General features: G+C 37.2%; 1 protein-coding gene across 1 annotated transcript; it reads right to left on the bottom strand.

The window, feature by feature from the left end:
• Positions 1-202: 202 nt before the first annotated feature.
• uacaa (uveal autoantigen with coiled-coil domains and ankyrin repeats a) lies at positions 203-17,101 on the bottom strand. Its single transcript, XM_065283244.1, has 16 exons — positions 16,943-17,101; positions 15,668-15,795; positions 11,870-11,958; positions 11,692-11,756; positions 10,986-11,043; positions 10,693-10,763; positions 10,440-10,546; positions 9,138-9,319; positions 8,555-8,592; positions 7,968-8,048; positions 7,803-7,836; positions 7,651-7,691; positions 5,115-6,293; positions 1,308-1,436; positions 922-987; positions 203-801 (listed from the first exon to the last, which is right to left on the bottom strand). The coding sequence occupies exons 1-16, from the start codon at positions 16,976-16,978 to the stop codon at positions 730-732; spliced, it is 2,376 nt and encodes a 791-aa protein (XP_065139316.1). The 5' UTR covers positions 16,979-17,101; the 3' UTR covers positions 203-729.
• Between the last annotated feature and the right edge of the window lie 1,008 nt (positions 17,102-18,109).

Below are 18,109 nucleotides of genomic sequence, written 5' to 3' on the forward strand. Positions count from 1 at the left end.
TAATTACACACAGTACACACACATACATGATGCAAAAATGATGCACTTTTACTTTGTATGCGATTAATCGCAATTAATCTTTGCCTAGCACTACTATTTAGATTTAAGATAATAATCATATGTTTTTTTCTACAGATACTGAATAAACTATTAAAAAACAACCAGAATCACTCCCGTTTCCCCAAAATGATAGATCACAAGAAATGTTTCTTATTCAATTATTTATTCATGTATATATAAATTATATTATACATCAAATGTAAAAAAACTGCACATAAATCGACTGTTGCTGTATTATTTAATCAACAATAAACATGTTATTTTCTTATTCATAAACATTTTATTTTCTTATTCAAGAACTTAATCGAGAAAACATAAAATATTTTTTTATTAAAAAAGTAACAAGTGTGTAGCACAGAACACAAGAGGGCAGTCTGATTTCTTCACTTTAAAATACAAGTCCTGCAGGGTGAAAGGACCGATGAAACATACTGCAATTATTAGAGAGCTGTACATGAACCACAGGAATCAACAGGTTCGGTTTATCAAAGAATTTTAACTGATTCTGACGTAATTGATTCTGGCTCAGCTAATGATGTGAGTTTGTGGTGGGACTAACTTTTCACTGAACAATGCAAGATTAATTTGCACATTAAATAAACCTAAATTGCACAAAATATATAAATAGCTGTGTGGCTTAAACATATATATGAGTATCCACATGACTGCTCAACACACATACTCTTCTCTCATTTTGGCAATCTGAAGCAGTGCCACTCTGGCATCTTCATCCATGTAACCCTGGAAAAGAAGACCACTGCTATGTCTAACCACATAAATGCTGCCATTTTCAGTAGCTGAGTTGAGTTTTAGCACACTATATAATATAATATACATGAAATACAAAGAATAATATGTTACCTGTGCTGCACTGAGCAAACGTGTCCGGTATTTTGACAGCACACGCCTGTAATGCTTTTCAGAGTCCTGCCGATAAAAGAAGACAGGGGTTTCCAAGTGCATTGGTTTTCACATCATGTACAAAAAACAATTTATGATAAATATATACAATAAATAATAAACAAACCTACATTTTATTTCTAAGTGTACAATAATCTATTGTTTTGTTTTGGTTGTTTTTTAATAATTACTATAAAAGCAATTATAAGGAGACAGTAGAAAAAATATCTCTGGAGACTGATTCAGTTTAATGCAGCTTTTATCAGTCCTTCTCGAGTCACATTCTAAAACAGGGTAATCTCAAGTGAAGCATTTCTTAAATATCCAGCATTCAGTGAGTGACCAACCTCTAGCTGCTTTTGTAGGCTGTAGACCTGAGCCTGGAGGAAGATGTTTGACTGCAGGGGCTCACAGGAGCTAATGGCCGATGTTGCGTTATCCTGCTGTTCTTTGTGCTTCACCAGCTCTTTAGAATTCTGAAAGGCAGAACACACGTGACTAGATTTTTATATTTTCTGCAACAAATGTGACCCTGCCTGTCAAATTACCCTATTTTCAGGACTATAAGTCACACTTTTTTCATAGCTTGGCGGGTACTGGAACTTGTAGTCAGGTGTAACATTTACGTCAAAATTGTTTTGTATGAACCAAGAAAACCATAACCTTCTACAGCTGCGAGAGTCCGCTCTATGCTGCTCTTGTATTTATGTAATTCAATGGATTCAGTGATGCGGAATGACTTCGGGACTTTTTTGAACTTGGCTTGTCGTGTTAATTTAGCCTATTTTAGTCTCCCAGGTATGTTCTGTATGCTATTGTGTATCGTGTATATAACTGTTTATGTTACTTTAACATGTACGGACACTTATTCAGCCTGCTGTTCTGTGCTATTGTTTGGTTGAAGAACTTGCCTTTCTAGATTAAAGGTGACATAGAATGATTGAACGGGGTATTTATCCTTGTTCTGTGATGTGACATGTAGACAAAAAAATTTTTGTTTGGGTCTGTAATGCCTTAGAAGCTTCCTAAAAACCTCTCTCAGATAGCTCTTTTAAGGTTGGGGATTTTAAACAAGTGGTTTTGCACCTATTTGGCTCCCCCTACTGGCTTAACTTGCAATCTCATTACTGATTGGCTGACTTTGCTGCCACTCAAAAAATGTAGCCAATTATTTTAAAGTGGAGGGGCAGTGAGATGCCTGTGATATCATAAGCATCAGTTTTTCAGATTGGGCCGTTTTCTGGCTGACATTTCTAAAAAAGGAATTTCTATGAGACTGAGATGTTTAGCATGTCTAGCACTTTTTGTATGTTCGTGAATGTGGGTAGACTACCATTATTCAACAAATACAAGGTAAAAATGGTTTTTCATTCTCTGTCCCCTAAATTTCTGTTCTTCGGCTTGGATTTTGTGAAATCATTTTCTAAATAAATGCGGTGTATAGTTCAGTGCGACGGATATGTGTTTTCCTCTTCAAAACGCATTTTTGACTGATGCGACTTATACTCCAGAACAAATTATAGTCCGGAAAATACGGTATCTAATTATGTAATTAAGACCATCAAAGTTTGATTTTAACCATTAATTTCATGATTTTCATGATAGTCTTGCTCAGTCAATATTAATGATATCTATTTTATTTTTTACAGGGTGTTCTTTACATTATGTATAATGATTTTATGTCAAAAACAGGAAAATCACAAAAAATTACTTTAGCTGGGTTTTTACAAGGCAGGGGTCACAAATTTAGGTGATTACTAGGATATGTGATTTCAGCTAGTTCAAAACGCTTCTGCAAGGGTACTTACTCGATCTAAGAAGTATGACCACATAAGCCCAATTCTGGCATCTTTACACTGGCTACCAGTTAAATATCGCATTCAATTTAAAATATCACTAATCACCTACAAAGCTTTAAATGGCTTAGCACCCTCATATCTTAAAGAATTACTATCAGAATACAATCCATCACGCACACTACGGTCGCAAAATGCTGGTCTATTGATTATCCCTAGACTATCAAAAGTGTCTAAAAGTGGAAGATCCTTTTCCTACTTAGCCCCTAAGCTCTGGAATGATTTACCAACTGATGTCCGAGAATCAGACACAGTCGATCATTTTAAATCTAGACTTAAAACTTTTCTCTTCAACAAAGCATTCGCATAATTTGTCTAGTAAAGGTTCTTAAATCGCAATAGTTATTTTCACGGAACAATGCACTCACGGTCATAACACAGACCAACCAAATAAATAAATAAAAACCTTTTCTGCATGAACACTTAAAATGAATTGCACTAAATAGTTTGCCACCGTTTGCCACTGAACCTGCATTAACGACGACAGTGGGGCTTCCGGCCTTAGTCAAACGGGTTGGCACGTATGGTCGGGTTGCGATTTTGGCGCTATCGTAAGTCTTGTGAATAGTATGCCATACAGACCCGTTTGCCACTGAACCTGCATTAACGACGACAGTGGGGCCTCCAGCCTTAGTCAAACGGGTTAGCACGTATGGTCGGGTTGCGATGTTTTGGCGTTTTCGCCTGGTCCTGTAAATTGCATACAATATAGACCCGTTTGCCACTGAACCTGCATTAACGACGACAGTGGGGCTTCCGGCCTTAGTCAAACGGGTTAGCACGTATGGTCGGGTTGCGATGTTTTGGCGTTTTTGCCTGGTCCTGTAAATTGCATACAATATAGACCCGTTTGCCACTGAACCTGCATTAACGATGACAGTGGGGCTTTAGGCCTTAGTCATACGGGTCGTCAGGTTTCATTTTCTCTTAAAGATCGGAAGGTGACCCTTATTTACCATATATACCCTCGCATTGGGCCCCCAATTTGCTAAATCCTAAACTGTAGATAATATAATTATGCCGCAATAGTTAGTCTGTCTGGAACGAAGCTGAGTTAAACCACATCACTGTGTGACACTTCAATACCTATGAACGGCCGCTACGCTAATACGATTTTGTTTTTCTCTCCCTGTCTCGTCCTCGACCCGAGGACAACGAGACAAACAGACCCAGTCCCGGTAGATGTGAAAGTCGGCACACCTCTGATCTACTGGCTGTCCTTCAACGTGATGCCCAGCTGATGCCTGACCAACGATCACCGGCAGAACCCGCTTAATCTCTGCTAAATCTCCTTATCCGTTCTCCCAAGGGTTTTTCCCTCCTAGGACTTATTTTTCCTCGGATAAAAGCACGGGGTTTTTTTTTCTCCTAGGGGGTTTTTCACCCCGGGGAGGCAGCCTTTTTTTGGGCTTTACTTAGCTTCCTCTTCTAGACGTTGCTTTAGTAATACGTGCACTTATAATATTGAGTCATAGCCGCAGCAAATTTATTTTGTATTTTGTTGTGCTATCTGTCGTTTTTCTGTGCTTTTCACTGCTTCTATTTATGTACAGCTGCTTTGAAACAATTGACTTTTGTGAAAAGCGCTATATAAATAAAATTGAATTGAATTGAAAAATTGAATGTTGTGATACAGACAATCAGAAGTGCACAACTCCAATTCTGTAAAATACTATAAATGCTTGGCTCTCTTTATAGGTGTAATGTGTGTTTTAGCAGCATCTAGCAGTGAGATTGCGAATTGCAGAAAAACCCTCAATTTTCAAAATGCAATGAGAAACTACAGTAGCTGCTACAGGACAAACATGTCATCGTAGGGACAAAACTCACTCTGTAAAACAGTTTGTAAAACGTGGCAGAGACCCACAGTGTATGTTGATGAAAACGGCTCATTCGAAGGTGATAAAAAGAACACAGCTCCTTATGTAAGGTCTTTATACACCACTGATAATATAGTTATGTATATAATATTGCATATATGTCAAGATAGCCTTATAAAAGTTACACATTGCACCTTTAATTAAGCATTTTTTCCCCGATTACTTTCTCAGATGTTTAATCACTGATGTACACCACACTGGTTATACTTTGTAATAACATGTTAACTAAATAAATAGAAAAATAGGTTAAAACATTTAAATTAAATGTTAATTAAGTATTTTACCTAATGATATTTAAATGATTATATAAAATCTGCTTATCTGGATTTTAGGATGATCTCAATGCAGACTCGATAATCTGGATATACAAGAAGGAATGAAAGGCAAAAGAATGAACATACAAGTAATAATCATTAACCTTAGCATCTGATGACGTGCTTCTTCTTTTGCTGTCTTTTTCACTTGGCAGCACTTTTTCCTCTGCAATTTTAGTGTCTTTACATTCTGGTTTTTCACTTTCCTTAGAAGAAGATACTTGATTTTGCTTTGCTTCACTTGCTATTTGGATAGTGCACGACTGCCTGTTTTCTCCTCTCTGATCATCCTCCTTTTCTGTGAGTGAGATGTTCACACTCCCCGGGGTTTGTTTCTTTTCCATCTCTTCAATGGTCAGTTTGAGCTGCTCCACCTCTTTCTCTTTTTCCTCCAACAAAGCAACAGGGACAAATTTGGCACGCAGGGCCTCCTGGATGGTGTCGAGCTCTGCCTTCTGTTCTTGGAGCTCTTTCAGCAAGTTCTGGTTCTCTTCCTGAGCACTCTGATACTTTTGCAGAGCCGTGGCTTCAGCCTGCTGCAGTGTGTTGTTCAGAGAGGTTACAACGGCCGTGTGCTCAGCCTTGCTGATGTAGCTCTCCAGGTCAATGGTTGGTTCACGTATCTCGGTGGTGAGATCAGTCATGGTGCTCTTTGTATCAGTGGGGCGACACTCTGATGAGGTTTGGGTCTCCTTACACAACATCTCAACTTGCTGTCTCTCCAAAGTTGTTAATCTGTTTTTCAGCGTGTTTATCTGCTCCTCTCTGCTAAGCATCTCCTGGGAAAGCCGGCTTAGTTCCTGCAACAAGGAACTATGGTTCTCCTTCTGTTGCTCCACCTCCCTTCTGCTATGGTTGAGATCCATCTGCATTCTGCCCAGTTCTCCTACTGCTGCCTCTCGCTGACCTTTGGCCTCTTGAAGCTGGACTCTCAGCTCCTCCACCAAATGCTCCCTGACAGCCACTAGATGAGCTTGCATCTGCCTTACTCGACTCTCTGAGCCAGCCATCCTCCTCTGTACCTCACCCAAGGCCTCCTCCAGCTCCCACGCCCGAGCGTGGGACGCATGCAGGGCTTGTTCACTGTTCCTCCTCAGTGCTTCGTACTCCTGGCTATGCAGGGCAAGCGCTGTATCTAGCCTATGAACCTCTGCCTCTGCTGCTTCCTGTCGTCTCCGTGTGTCTCTTAGTTCTCTTCTAAGTGCCTCCACCTCACCAGGCAATAAGTCCACTGATACGGGAGCAGATCTTACCGGGACAGGAGCTGACTGTGGGTGCCTGACCTAAATTATTAACAAGAGTAATGTTTAGATGTGTACATTTAAATTCAACTTTTCAGTTTGATGAGAAGGGGATATAAAATAGGGCTGGTGTCAAATGACAATACAGTCCCTTAATCTTTCCATTCTCTCAGAAATAAGCAATCAATTTATAAAACAACTTAAGTGTATTACTTGGTGAGGAAGGCCTTAAAGGGATAGTTCAACCAAAAATGTAATTCTGTCATCATTTACTCGCCCTCTTGTTGTTACCTGTATAACCTGTATACGTTTTTGTGTTTTGCTGAACACAAAGGAACATATTTTAAATGAAGCAGGAAACAGGAGCAGCATTGACCTCTATTGTAGGAAAGAAATATACTATGGAAGTCAATGGTGCCCAAAAACAGTTTGGTTCCAAAACATTGCTTTTAAGGGACAAATATACTAATTTTCCAGCTCCCCTAGAGTTAAACATTTGATTCTTACCGTTTTGGCAGATATGGCTAGGAACTAAACTCTCAAATTGGCGTAATAATCAGTGACTTTGCTGATGTAACATGGCTGCAGCAGCCGTAGTGATATTACGCACTGCCCGAAAATAGTCCCCTTGGTTACTTTCAATAGCAGGGGACTATTTTCGGGCAGTGCGTAATATCACTACGCCTGCTGCAACCATGTTACAGCAGCGAAGTCCTTGATTATTACGCCAGAATGAGAGTATAGTTCCTAGCCATATAGAAAATCGCAACTTTTAATTTTCTGTCAGTCTTAGTACACAATGTAACTACAGAAGAGTCAAGTTTTAAATAGGAAAAATATCGAAACGCTTTGGTTATTTTTGAGCGCGATGCTAATGGTCTAATCAGATTCTATGGATAGTGCTAAGCTATGCTAAAAGTGCTAGCGCCAGACCCAGAGATCAGCTGAATGGATTTCAAAACGGTAAGAATCAAATGTTTAACTCTAGGGGAGCTGGAAAATGTGTATATTTTTTAAAAAAAAAGTGGGGTGAAAGGTATTAGTTCACCTTTAAGCACTTACACTCATGTCATTCCAAATCCCTTTGAATATTTAGCAGAATCTGCTTTATATATATACACAATGTAAGTGAATGGGGACCAGGGACAATCTTAAGTTATTTGAAAAGGCCAAAATTTCAATTACGGTAGGTGAACTATCCCTAATTATTAAATGTAATGTAATTGACAGTATATGAGTCATACACAGATCAAGTCATGCATGTTATCTACAAATGAGGGGTAGCTAAACCTGTTTAACATTTAAATAATAAAAATGGAAACATTTAAATTTAATATGACAAATACACTATCATTAAATGAATACTGTAGTGTAGAAGCAGTATGTAGAGTCAGGATACCTGTGTGGATTCCAAGTTATTATTCTGTTTGGCATCTTTTCCTTAAAGGAACAAAAAACATTTTAGTTACAGCCTAGCCCTATAAAGTTACTGATTGCAGTCTTGAAGTTCCTGCATGATCAAAAACGATGAAAATGTAAGATGCCCCTTACCCTCATGGAAACTACCATGGCTACCATGTACCCTCTGTAATTTAGAAATAAACTTTTACTGATGGCACTCACAACTGTTTACAAAACTACATTCAACTACAGGTCATTGAGATAGAAATATCGGCCAGATAACAAAGACTTATACATCTTATACACGAAACTCACTGTAGCTGGTTCTGACGATACTTTGTCCATTTTGACTGATCCTGTTTTGCTCCAGCCAGTTCCTAAAGATGGGGGTTTAGCCTAGGCATTTAAAAGAGAAACACCGTCATTTAATATAAAAAGTCCATATGTTTTTGCACACCCAGTAGAGAGGAATATAAATAAGCGTTTGTTCAATAAATAAATTTTCTTTAACATCTCTCTAAAGCAAAATTAATAATATAGCATAATTACATATCATTAATGGCGGTTATAAAGACTAAGAAAGTATATTCACACACTCACGATAAGCATTGCATTTGATTAAACTGATTTTCACCAAGGACAAGGAGACCACAAGGCCGTGTGCCAATTGTTCTGGGTGGGATTTCAAAAGTGCCAAACTGCAATTAGTGTAAAAGAACTCTAGGTGGCAGTATGATCAAAAAATAGATAGGGTTGTTGTGAATGATCTGAATCCATTACACCATTGTCTGCTGTTGCACGTATCTATTATTTTATTCATCTTTTTATGATACAGTTTGCTTTCGAACAGTCATTAATAACCATCCAAATGCAACAAACATCTGTTTAAACATCAGTACTACCTGTTGGGACTTCTGTGAAACTGTAGCAGTATCTTTTGCTGGAATAATATAGAGAGAAATGTTATTTTACATGTGGTATTTCTGCACTTAAAGCATAAAAATTAATTAAAGATAGCAATTTATATTTAGATGAAAATGTGTACTATGGGCTTGATTGACCTAAAACAGCAACAGATTTGCTTGGATTAAACTCTAACAAGGCCTCTCTCTTTTTGGTAACATGCAGCATTGTACTGAGGACAGCACACGGGTAAACTTTTTCTAAAGGATTTTATGTTAGTGAAGTATTTATACTGAACGTGAGCACAGGTGGATCTAAAATTATCAGGCACTTCCTTTAAACAAACTTCATCCTAAAATGATAGCGTGCAGGTTTCATATGGCCAATCCACATTTAACATTAAACTCAAGTGACTTGCTTCCTCTTGCTACATGCAAGAAAAAGATATAAAAATGCCTATATGCAGATATAAAGTGTAACAAAAACTCAAACTGCTTCAAAAATCTATAAAAGGTATGCTACATCAATAAAACGTGTTGTTATTACTGTTTTAGTGTCATAAACAATAAGGAAAAGCGCTACCTTTCATGGTTGTTTCCAGGGCTTGTTTTACAAGTGTGATCAAGTCTTGTTTTTGACTAAGTTTGGCATAATGGTAAGCATCATGGCCATAGAGATCCACTGCAGAAACATCTGCCTTAGTCTTCAGGAGTATCTCTATTGCTTCTTTACAGGAGCTTTCACAAGCCAGGATTAGTGCAGTCCTAGACAAAACAAACAATCACAAACACACACACACACACACACACACACACACACACACACACACACACACACACACACACACACACACACACACACACACACACACACACACACACACACACACACACACACACACACACACACACACACACACACACACACACACACACACACACACAAATAACCAATGTGTTTTGTGCAACAGAATAGTAATAATTGATTAGTTAGCATAGCTGTTTTTATTATATTATTCTTAATGTATTCTGTTTTCTTTGTTTTCATCAAGGTTTACATTTTCTCAAATGCTTTCCCAAAACCGTGGTAGTTAAAGGGATAGTTCACCTTAAAATTAACATTTTGTCTCATCCTCATGTTGTTCTAAGAATTTCTTTTTTCTGATGAACGCAAAAGAAGATATTTTGAAAAAGTATGGTAAACATACAGCAGATAGTGACCATTGACTTCCAAGAAAATATTTTGAAAAATGATGGTAAGCACACAGTTGAATTGTACCCATTAAATTCCATCATGTTTTTTTATTCAGAAAAAAGAAATTCATACAGGTTTAGAACAACATGAGGATGAGTAAATTATGAAAAAAGAATTTTTATTTTAAGGTGAACTATACCTTTAAAATGTTGATGTGGAGAGACAACTATAATTAATCTCTTCACAAACTAATACCCTTTTATTGACTAAAATAATATATTTTGTTATTGATGTTAGTTTTTTAATCTATTTTTTCTTTAAATAAATAACCAATCTCATAGCAGTCTACATTTTAACAGTGTGCTTAACTTATATGTGATGTTTTATAAATGTTAAGTTTTAGTGATCATTGAATTTTACATTACAAAGGTTGTAAATGATCCTATTTTGTTAACGTAATCTTGACTTGATACCAATATGAAAAACTAGCTGAAGTCTGTTTCCTGTGATTTAAAATCATCATACATAATGTAAAGAACATTCTGTAAAAACAAAACCTTGCATCTTTAATAATGAATGAGTAAGGCCATGTTAAAGATAGAAATCATAGTAAAATGAATGGTTGCAATCAAACTTGAATGCCCTTGAGTACTTGAATATTAGATTTAGGTTTTCTAAACCTTCCCTTACTTGTTTTGCTTGTCCCGAAGAACAGTGCGTGCCCCATACTGCACTAACAACTGGCAAGATCCTGGTTGGCACATTTTGGCAGCAAGCAATAAAGGTGACATACCATCCTAGAAAAATACCAAAAATCAATGCAACATCCATCACAGCACCTTTGTCTTCTTTCACTTTCAAAATAAACTTGTTTCTCTTACTTTAACCATGACTGTTTTTGTACAGTGTACATAAAACTGTAAAATATATTCTTAAAACGTACTGAGTCAGTAGCATCAACAGATGCACCACTGTCACACAGTATTTTGATGATGGCTTTGCAGCCTACACATGCTGAAAAACAAAAACAAGACATTATAATCTTCCCATCAACTGTGACAACTAGATATTATATCTGCTTTGGATGCATACTTTCAAAGCAGTTATTCTTGAATTCCTAATAAAAAGCAATAATAAATATGACACACAAGACAATGTCAAGATAAAAACTGATGTTAATGGATGCTTATAAACAAAAAAACAATATAATAAACTCCAAAAAAAAAATCTACATACCTGCATCATGTAAAGCTGTACGCCCCTGCAGGTCTGTGCTGTCAACGGGACATTTAAACTGTCAGAAAAATGACAGAAGAAAATAAAAAACTATTAACTTTCAGAGTCAATACTACAGTTTAAACTCATTTACATATACACCCTGCATATTATATTATGTAAATTACAATAATGCCTCTTAGCACTCTGTCATCATACATGCAAATGCACATGTGAATCTGAATCAAATATCAGGAGTTAGTTAATGTGGCTATTTTACCACTAAACTGTATTCTCAGCATTTAACTGTATTTGCAGTCTACTCATTTTAATGCTTTGTCATTTATGATTTTATTAATTATGTTTTTGTTGCTTTTGCAAGTGACTGTCAATAGAAAATGTTCATTCATTTCATTATTTTTAATTATTGCTACATTCACATTTTAACACCAGATATTGCAGAACAATTGTTGCTATGATACAAAATGATGGCCTACATCAGTCCAGTCCTGCATTCACATTACAGCTTTGTGTAAGATGAAAAGCAAAGGAGTGTCCAAAGAATCAAAGAAATAAACAATGGCTTTACACATAAAATCCAAAACAAAAAGCACTGAGCAGTCTTTGGCAAAGCAGTCGCTAAAGGGGCTGTTTTTACGTCAGTACTGTGACATTCCTAAGCAGTTTCTGCCTATTCTTTCTTCCTGTGATTGTTGGGGACAGTTACCTGAAGTAACCTTTGCACACACATTGAATGACCACCTCCTGCTGCCAGATGCAAAGCTGTTTTACCTGCAGAGAAAAACAGTAATTACAATAACTGACAATCAGATGGAGACTTAAATAGCAAATGAGCTATTTTATGAGTTTGTATGATGATGTTGTGAGGAGGCAAGAAGGCTCACCAGCAGCATCCAAAGCTTTTATATTGACACCATTATCCAGGATAACATTCAGACTATTTATGAGCCCTTTACTTGCAGCAACATGAAACCTTAAAAAACACATAAGTATAATTATCATCATTATTATGATGATGTTTAACCTCTTTATTAAGCTTTATTATTAATATTATGAATAATTACATTAATCCTGTTAATGATATTATACGTATAAATGCAGAATGAATAAATTTGTGCTGGCTATTATTATTTGTTAATGAAAATGAAAGTATCCATTTGTAAAGTATGACTGCACTTAAAGGGACACTCCATTATTTTGAAAATATGATTTTTACCTTTTTGGAATCCATTCAGCTGATCTCCGAGTCTGGCGGTACCACTTTTAGCATAGCTTAGCACAATCCGTTGAATCTGATTACACCATTAGCATCGTGCTAAAAAATAATTCTAGCGTAATAATTAAGGACTTTGCTGCCTTAAAATGGCTGCAGCAGGCGCGATGATATTACGCATTGCCCGAAAATAGTCCCCTGCCATTGAAAGTTACTAAGGGGACTACTTTTTGCTTCTGCGTAATATCATTGCGCATTCTGCAGCCATGTTACGGCAGCAAAGTCCTTGATTATTACGTCAGAATGAGAGTATAGTCCTAGCCATATCTGCCTAGAAAATCACAACTTTTAATTTTCTGTTGGTCTTAGTACACGATGTAACTACAGAAGAGTTAAGTTTTAAATAGGAAAAATATCCAAACTCTTGCACGATGCTAATGGTCTAATCAGATTCAATGAATTATGCTAAGCTATGCTAAAAGTGGTAGCGCCAGACCCGGAGATCAGCTGAATGGATTCCAAAAAGGTACAAATCAAATGTTTAACTCTAGGGGAGCTGGAAAATTAGCATATTTTCAAAAAAAGTTGATTGTTCCTTTAAGATTCACATCATAACCTTGTTTGTCTAGGATACAAGGATGTAGCAAACAGACATTTAAAAACATGCATGAAAGCCGAGACCTGTTTCAACAGAAAATACACCCAACCACTCCTGTCTAGTCTAGTCACAACGATATATCAGAGATTATTAGAGCAATAAGACGGTCGGTTATCACTTGAAATCTAGAGAAGTTAGAAGACAAAAGAAGGATGAATAAGATGTAGGAGTATGTAATAAACACATGTACAAGCATGTTTTGCCCATAAACAAAAAATGGATTTAAATCTGGATTTAAAAAGGAATGAAAAGCATAGTGTGAGGACCTCAGTGTTTAAGCCCTAATGAAATGCACAGGATAAAAGAAAATAAAGCAGGCATTCCATAAAACTTACTGGCAAGGTTTTAATGTAGAAGAGTTTTGACAGCAAATGAATATACATTTTATGTTTTATGTTAAAGAAATAAAAGGTTAGTAGCTTGCTGTCATTATTATGTATCATCATGTAAAAGAGTTTTTTTTTAAGGGAATAGTGTTTAACACAAAATCACAAAACATGGGCTGAAATGGAAGCCTGGCACACCCAAATGAATAACAACCCCTTTCCAAAAACAAGTGACAGGAAAAGAACAAAGTAACAGGAAACTTTTTAGGCAGTAACATAGCACATTGTGTTTTAATAGGTGTCAAATTGTCTTTGATCTTTGAAGATAAAAAGCCCCAAGTATAATGAAAACATACTATATAACTATCAAAACTCCATTTTATCCCCCAAAAATATTTTTTTTGGCCATTCATTAACTTTTGTACCTTTCTGTCATCAAAACAGATAAACACACCAACTACATTCAAACATATTCACACGCCATCTGGGTGTTCAAAAACTGGTGTGCTCTGCTCAACAACATTGCATTAATAAAAGATTATAATAAATTAATTTATTCCTTTATACCAAAATGTTTCTTCTTTATACTGAGGTTTATGGAAATGTTTGCAAATATTAGCTATATGTATGACCTGTTTCCTTGGTATTTTTTGTAACTTTATTATGTCAAGAACAGCCTATCCCAAGCAGAGACATGCAGAAAGGCAGCGAGGTAATCTAAGTTAATATAATTCTGTTCGATCTATATAGCAAGTTTGTGTTTAGGACTATTCTAGTCATTTTGCTATAAATGTTGTTCATTATTTTTATTAATTTAATGCCAAACAATTCAAACACTTGTGTGGCAGGCCCATGGTTATGTGTTGTTCTCCAAAGACATCCTTATCAAATATTGTAAGAGTACCATAGCTTGTCGTTTAAATCTTTTAATTACTTTTCTAGATAAACTTCTTAAGATCAATGCAGCTTTGTTATAGACTAAAGGGCGATTTATAGTCGTGCGTAGGTCCTACGGCGTAGCAGTTACGGCGTAGGTTCCGCGTCGGTTTTCATTTATACTTGTGCGTCGCCGTCCGCGTCGACGTGCAAACACACGCGAAACCGCGGGTTGGCAGTAATCACGAGTGTAACCACAGTAGCAGCAGAAGTCGTCAGAGAAGAAGAAGCTAAGCAAGTTAACCCACAAACAAGAAGAAATAGCAACTTGTTGTGTATAATTTGAGAAGACCAGCAATGATGGAAGTAAATAAACAGCGACTTATGTTGCAGTTTGAGTTAAATCACTCCTCAACTTGGCTCATCTTTGTTTTCACCGTCTCAACCGGAAATACCTATGACGCAGTTTTTTTTACCTGACGGGAGGGGTTCTGGTGGACCAATCACAGAGCTTGCGGTCCGCGTAGAGCCGACGCGCTGTTAGGAATTTTGTGAGGTGCGCGTCAGGCTACGCAGAGCTACGCACAGGCTACGGATAGCCTACGCCGTAGCTACGGCGTAGCACCTACGCACGACTATAAATCGCCCTTAACACTGCACAAAGCGTAGAGAGCACTGTAGATAACTTATCTTTGAGGGTCATTGACAGGAGGGTAAACAAAGTATGATCTTGAAACAAAGTCAATGCAAAAGAGGGGTTTAAATGGCCTCCAAATCAAAATGTTTTCAGGCAATTAAAGCTAAGAGGCTGTTTACATTTGGCATTATTATGCCAGGTGTAAACTGTGTTCAAAGCGTTTTGAGTTCGTCCACTTTCGACCACATTCAGAGGTAGTCGAAAACCCTTTCGATCGGACAGAAGCGGTCGAAAGTGGACAAAAGAGACGCATTTAAATGCCAGGTGTAAACGTGATGTGTCTCTCTCGTCCACTTGTGATCCGATCGATGAAAACATATCTTAATACCAAGTGTAAACAGCCCCTAAGGTTAGTCTGCACGTCCCGGTCATCATCCAAGCTATTCAAATGCCTTTACAAAAAACTTGAGCTAGGACAGACTCTCTATTTTCTATTCAGAAGCGGACACTGGAAATAAATTCAACAACAATCAAGGCATTGTGCATTAAAGGGGAGGATGAGGGAGGACATAAAAATTAGGTCATCAGAATTCCCTCCCTCAATCCCATGGCTGGACATTTGAACAGCTTTCTTTGGTGGCAAGAAACAAGTGATGAAATGCATAGACAGTATGTATACACCCAGTCCCATTCGGGAGGAAAGGGATACAGTAAATGTTTCACAGATTCACATGTCAAATCAAAAACTGAAAAACTACTTGAGCGCAGTGACCTTTATAGGGGCTTGCACTTAAAAAAACAAATCCAGAAATGAGCCCAGACATTTTTGCACAGAACCATAGAAAAGACGTTCAAATGTGTTTTCTGCGGAGGTTCTATGCAAATTAGCTGGTCTGGATGCATACACATTTTCGAGAATATTCTCAGATTTTCAGTGCAGTTAATCTTATCATGTAAAAAAGTGGCACTTACGCAGAATGGCCCTCTGGGTCTAGTCTGGTGGGACTCGCTCCTTTCTTGATTGTGGCTGTGAGTCGGTCTATATCTCCATTCTCCACTGCTTTCATCAGACGCTCATCATACTTTCCCCATTCTGTGCTCTGAGATAGCAAGCAGAAATAAGACATCGGAACACACAATTTACCAAAATGACAACCATGTGATCATAGATTTTTAAAGCATTACATTTAAAGATTTGATGACTAATCACATACCGAACATTCCAAATTTATTAGTATTTTGCACATCCCCATTTTGCTTTAACCTCCCAAGACACGAGCTTTGGTTTGTCTTTTTTTCAGATTTCTTCCAGCTATTTGGGGTTAGGAAGAACCCATAAATATAATAACCAATTTTTTTTCTTTTAATATGAAGGAGTGTAAGTCAACTTGTATATAACTTTTTTGGATAAAAGTGTAATACATATAGTTGAAGTTTTTTGTAAACAGTATGGACTTTTGTACAAAGGAGTAGTTTGTTAACTGTCACAGATTTGTTTGATATACTGTAGAAATAGGTGCAATGGTAGGAATAGTGTTCTCAACCTTTTTGATCCCCTATAACAATGAGCATTTAGTTGTTGTAGCCTGCAGGAGAAGTGATTCAGGAAGCAGACCTGTTGATACACTACGCCATAGCTTTACTACACTGTCATTTAGTATAAAATCATAGGCTTTGTAAACCTTTGATAACCTCTCATAAACCTTAGCTCACCAAAAGTCCCTACAAAGAAACGTGTAATAACCCTGTAACTAAACCATGACCTAATGTCAAATCAGAATACACATTAACATTATTGTGCTTTACATCCTACTACTATAATGTAAATGCGTGTTTTGTGGTCTAGTAAAAATTATTACATTACTTCAGGATACGTTTGGTTATAAACGAGTCTGCATTATTTGTTAAGTGTTCTAAATTGTGCGTTAAACAACAAAGTAAACAAATATCTTATTAAACGCGTGAAGTTTAACTAGAAACTGCAAACTAATGTGCAGCGATAAAAAGACAATCACATATTCAGCAGCAGGCTAATTTCTGATAAACTTATGTATTCACTTCAGCTACAACACTTTTTATGTCTTTTAACAAAACAATATGCAATTTAAAACCACCGCAGAAGTGACCACCCACAGCCCATTCTTCAAACACAGAGCAAGTTTTTAGGGCATGTTATGGGCTTGGTCCAACAAAGTCACTCTAAAATCTACGCGAAACAGTTATACGTCTAGTGCCGATAATGTTTACCTCAGTTTTCTTAAGTCGCTGTTTCAAACTTTTCATAATTCCGCTATAGCCGTTATTAAGGCCGGTGCACTTGTCCAGATGTCCAGATTTGCGTCTCTTGTAAAAGTTTGCCTGAAACAACCCTCCGTTTCAAGGTTCAGAGTCTATAGAGACCTGACGCACCCTCGTGAACCAATGGGCAGGAATACTGTGTAAGGTGTGTTCGACTTTATGCAGCGCTGCGCAGACCAGCCGGCCTCTGACATCAAGCCCGGCGGGAGCGATTCGAAAATACAGCACACCTTTAGAATCGCTCTCGTGATACTTTGATGTCATACGCCATTCACTCTGCGCAGCTCCGCGTTACGTCGAAGACCTCTATTCTCAGCCAATCGGCGTGTTCCGGGAGTCTTCCTATGAAGGGTCACACCGTGGAAAAGCTGCTTCACATGTTATGTGGGCTAGATTCCACAAACTCTACAAATGCTTTCAAAACCAGCTCGACAGTGAGTGTTTGTTTTGGATACAACTTCCGAGTAATAAAATTAGCAGGCTTGTCTTGTTTGCACACTCAGTGGCTGGCTGGTTTGAAATATGCATTCTTATGAAGCATGATTTGAATAGTAAACTTATTCGCTGTTGTTCTTTGTTTTACCAACTAAACACATTATTGGGCATGTACGTCATCTTATAGTATCTTTCCTCGTAGTCAACTATTTTTAGTAAAATCATAAGTTATTATTTAATCCACAACTAGGACAAGATTTAGTTTGTGCCATTAAAGCATTGGATGTTTATGACATCCCATAAATCGTTTCATCTGTCTTGTTTGGATAAAAGCATAAATTGACTACATCAATATTTTGTTGATCCTCTTGTTTTGGATTTAAAAAGCCATTATCATGGGCCTTGAGTCAATAAGCTTGACGCATATGATATGGTTTGTCAAGGTTTCTTAAACTTAAATTCTTCCCAAAGCTGAGCTTTAACGTACACTACCTCTTCAAGTACAACTACGCAACATGCATACAAAATTTTTGTACAGCTTTAATGATGTACTTAAAAGGTCATAAAGGAAGACACATTTTCTTCAAAGCTTTACAGACTTAATACTGGAGCGAACTAACAAAAAATACATTTAACAAGAGGACAAGTCTGCAATTATACATAGTTGGAATTGCACTCATT

The sequence above is a fragment of the Paramisgurnus dabryanus genome, chromosome 9, assembly GCF_030506205.2.
Source record: "Paramisgurnus dabryanus chromosome 9, PD_genome_1.1, whole genome shotgun sequence".
NCBI classification, from domain to species: domain Eukaryota; kingdom Metazoa; phylum Chordata; class Actinopteri; order Cypriniformes; family Cobitidae; genus Paramisgurnus; species Paramisgurnus dabryanus.

Excerpts from the sequence above, each read along its gene's own strand:
- uacaa (XM_065283244.1), bottom strand. The coding sequence starts at position 16,978 with ATGAAAAGTTTGAAACAGCGACTTAAGAAAACTGAG. Across the intron at positions 11,959-15,667 it reads GACCCAGAGGGCCATTCTGC|GTTTCATGTTGCTGCAAGTA; the intron begins GTAAGTGCCACT and ends GTGTTTTTTAAG. Across the intron at positions 1,437-5,114 it reads GCACGTCATCAGATGCTAAG|AATTCTAAAGAGCTGGTGAA; the intron begins GTTAATGATTAT and ends TCTGCCTTTCAG.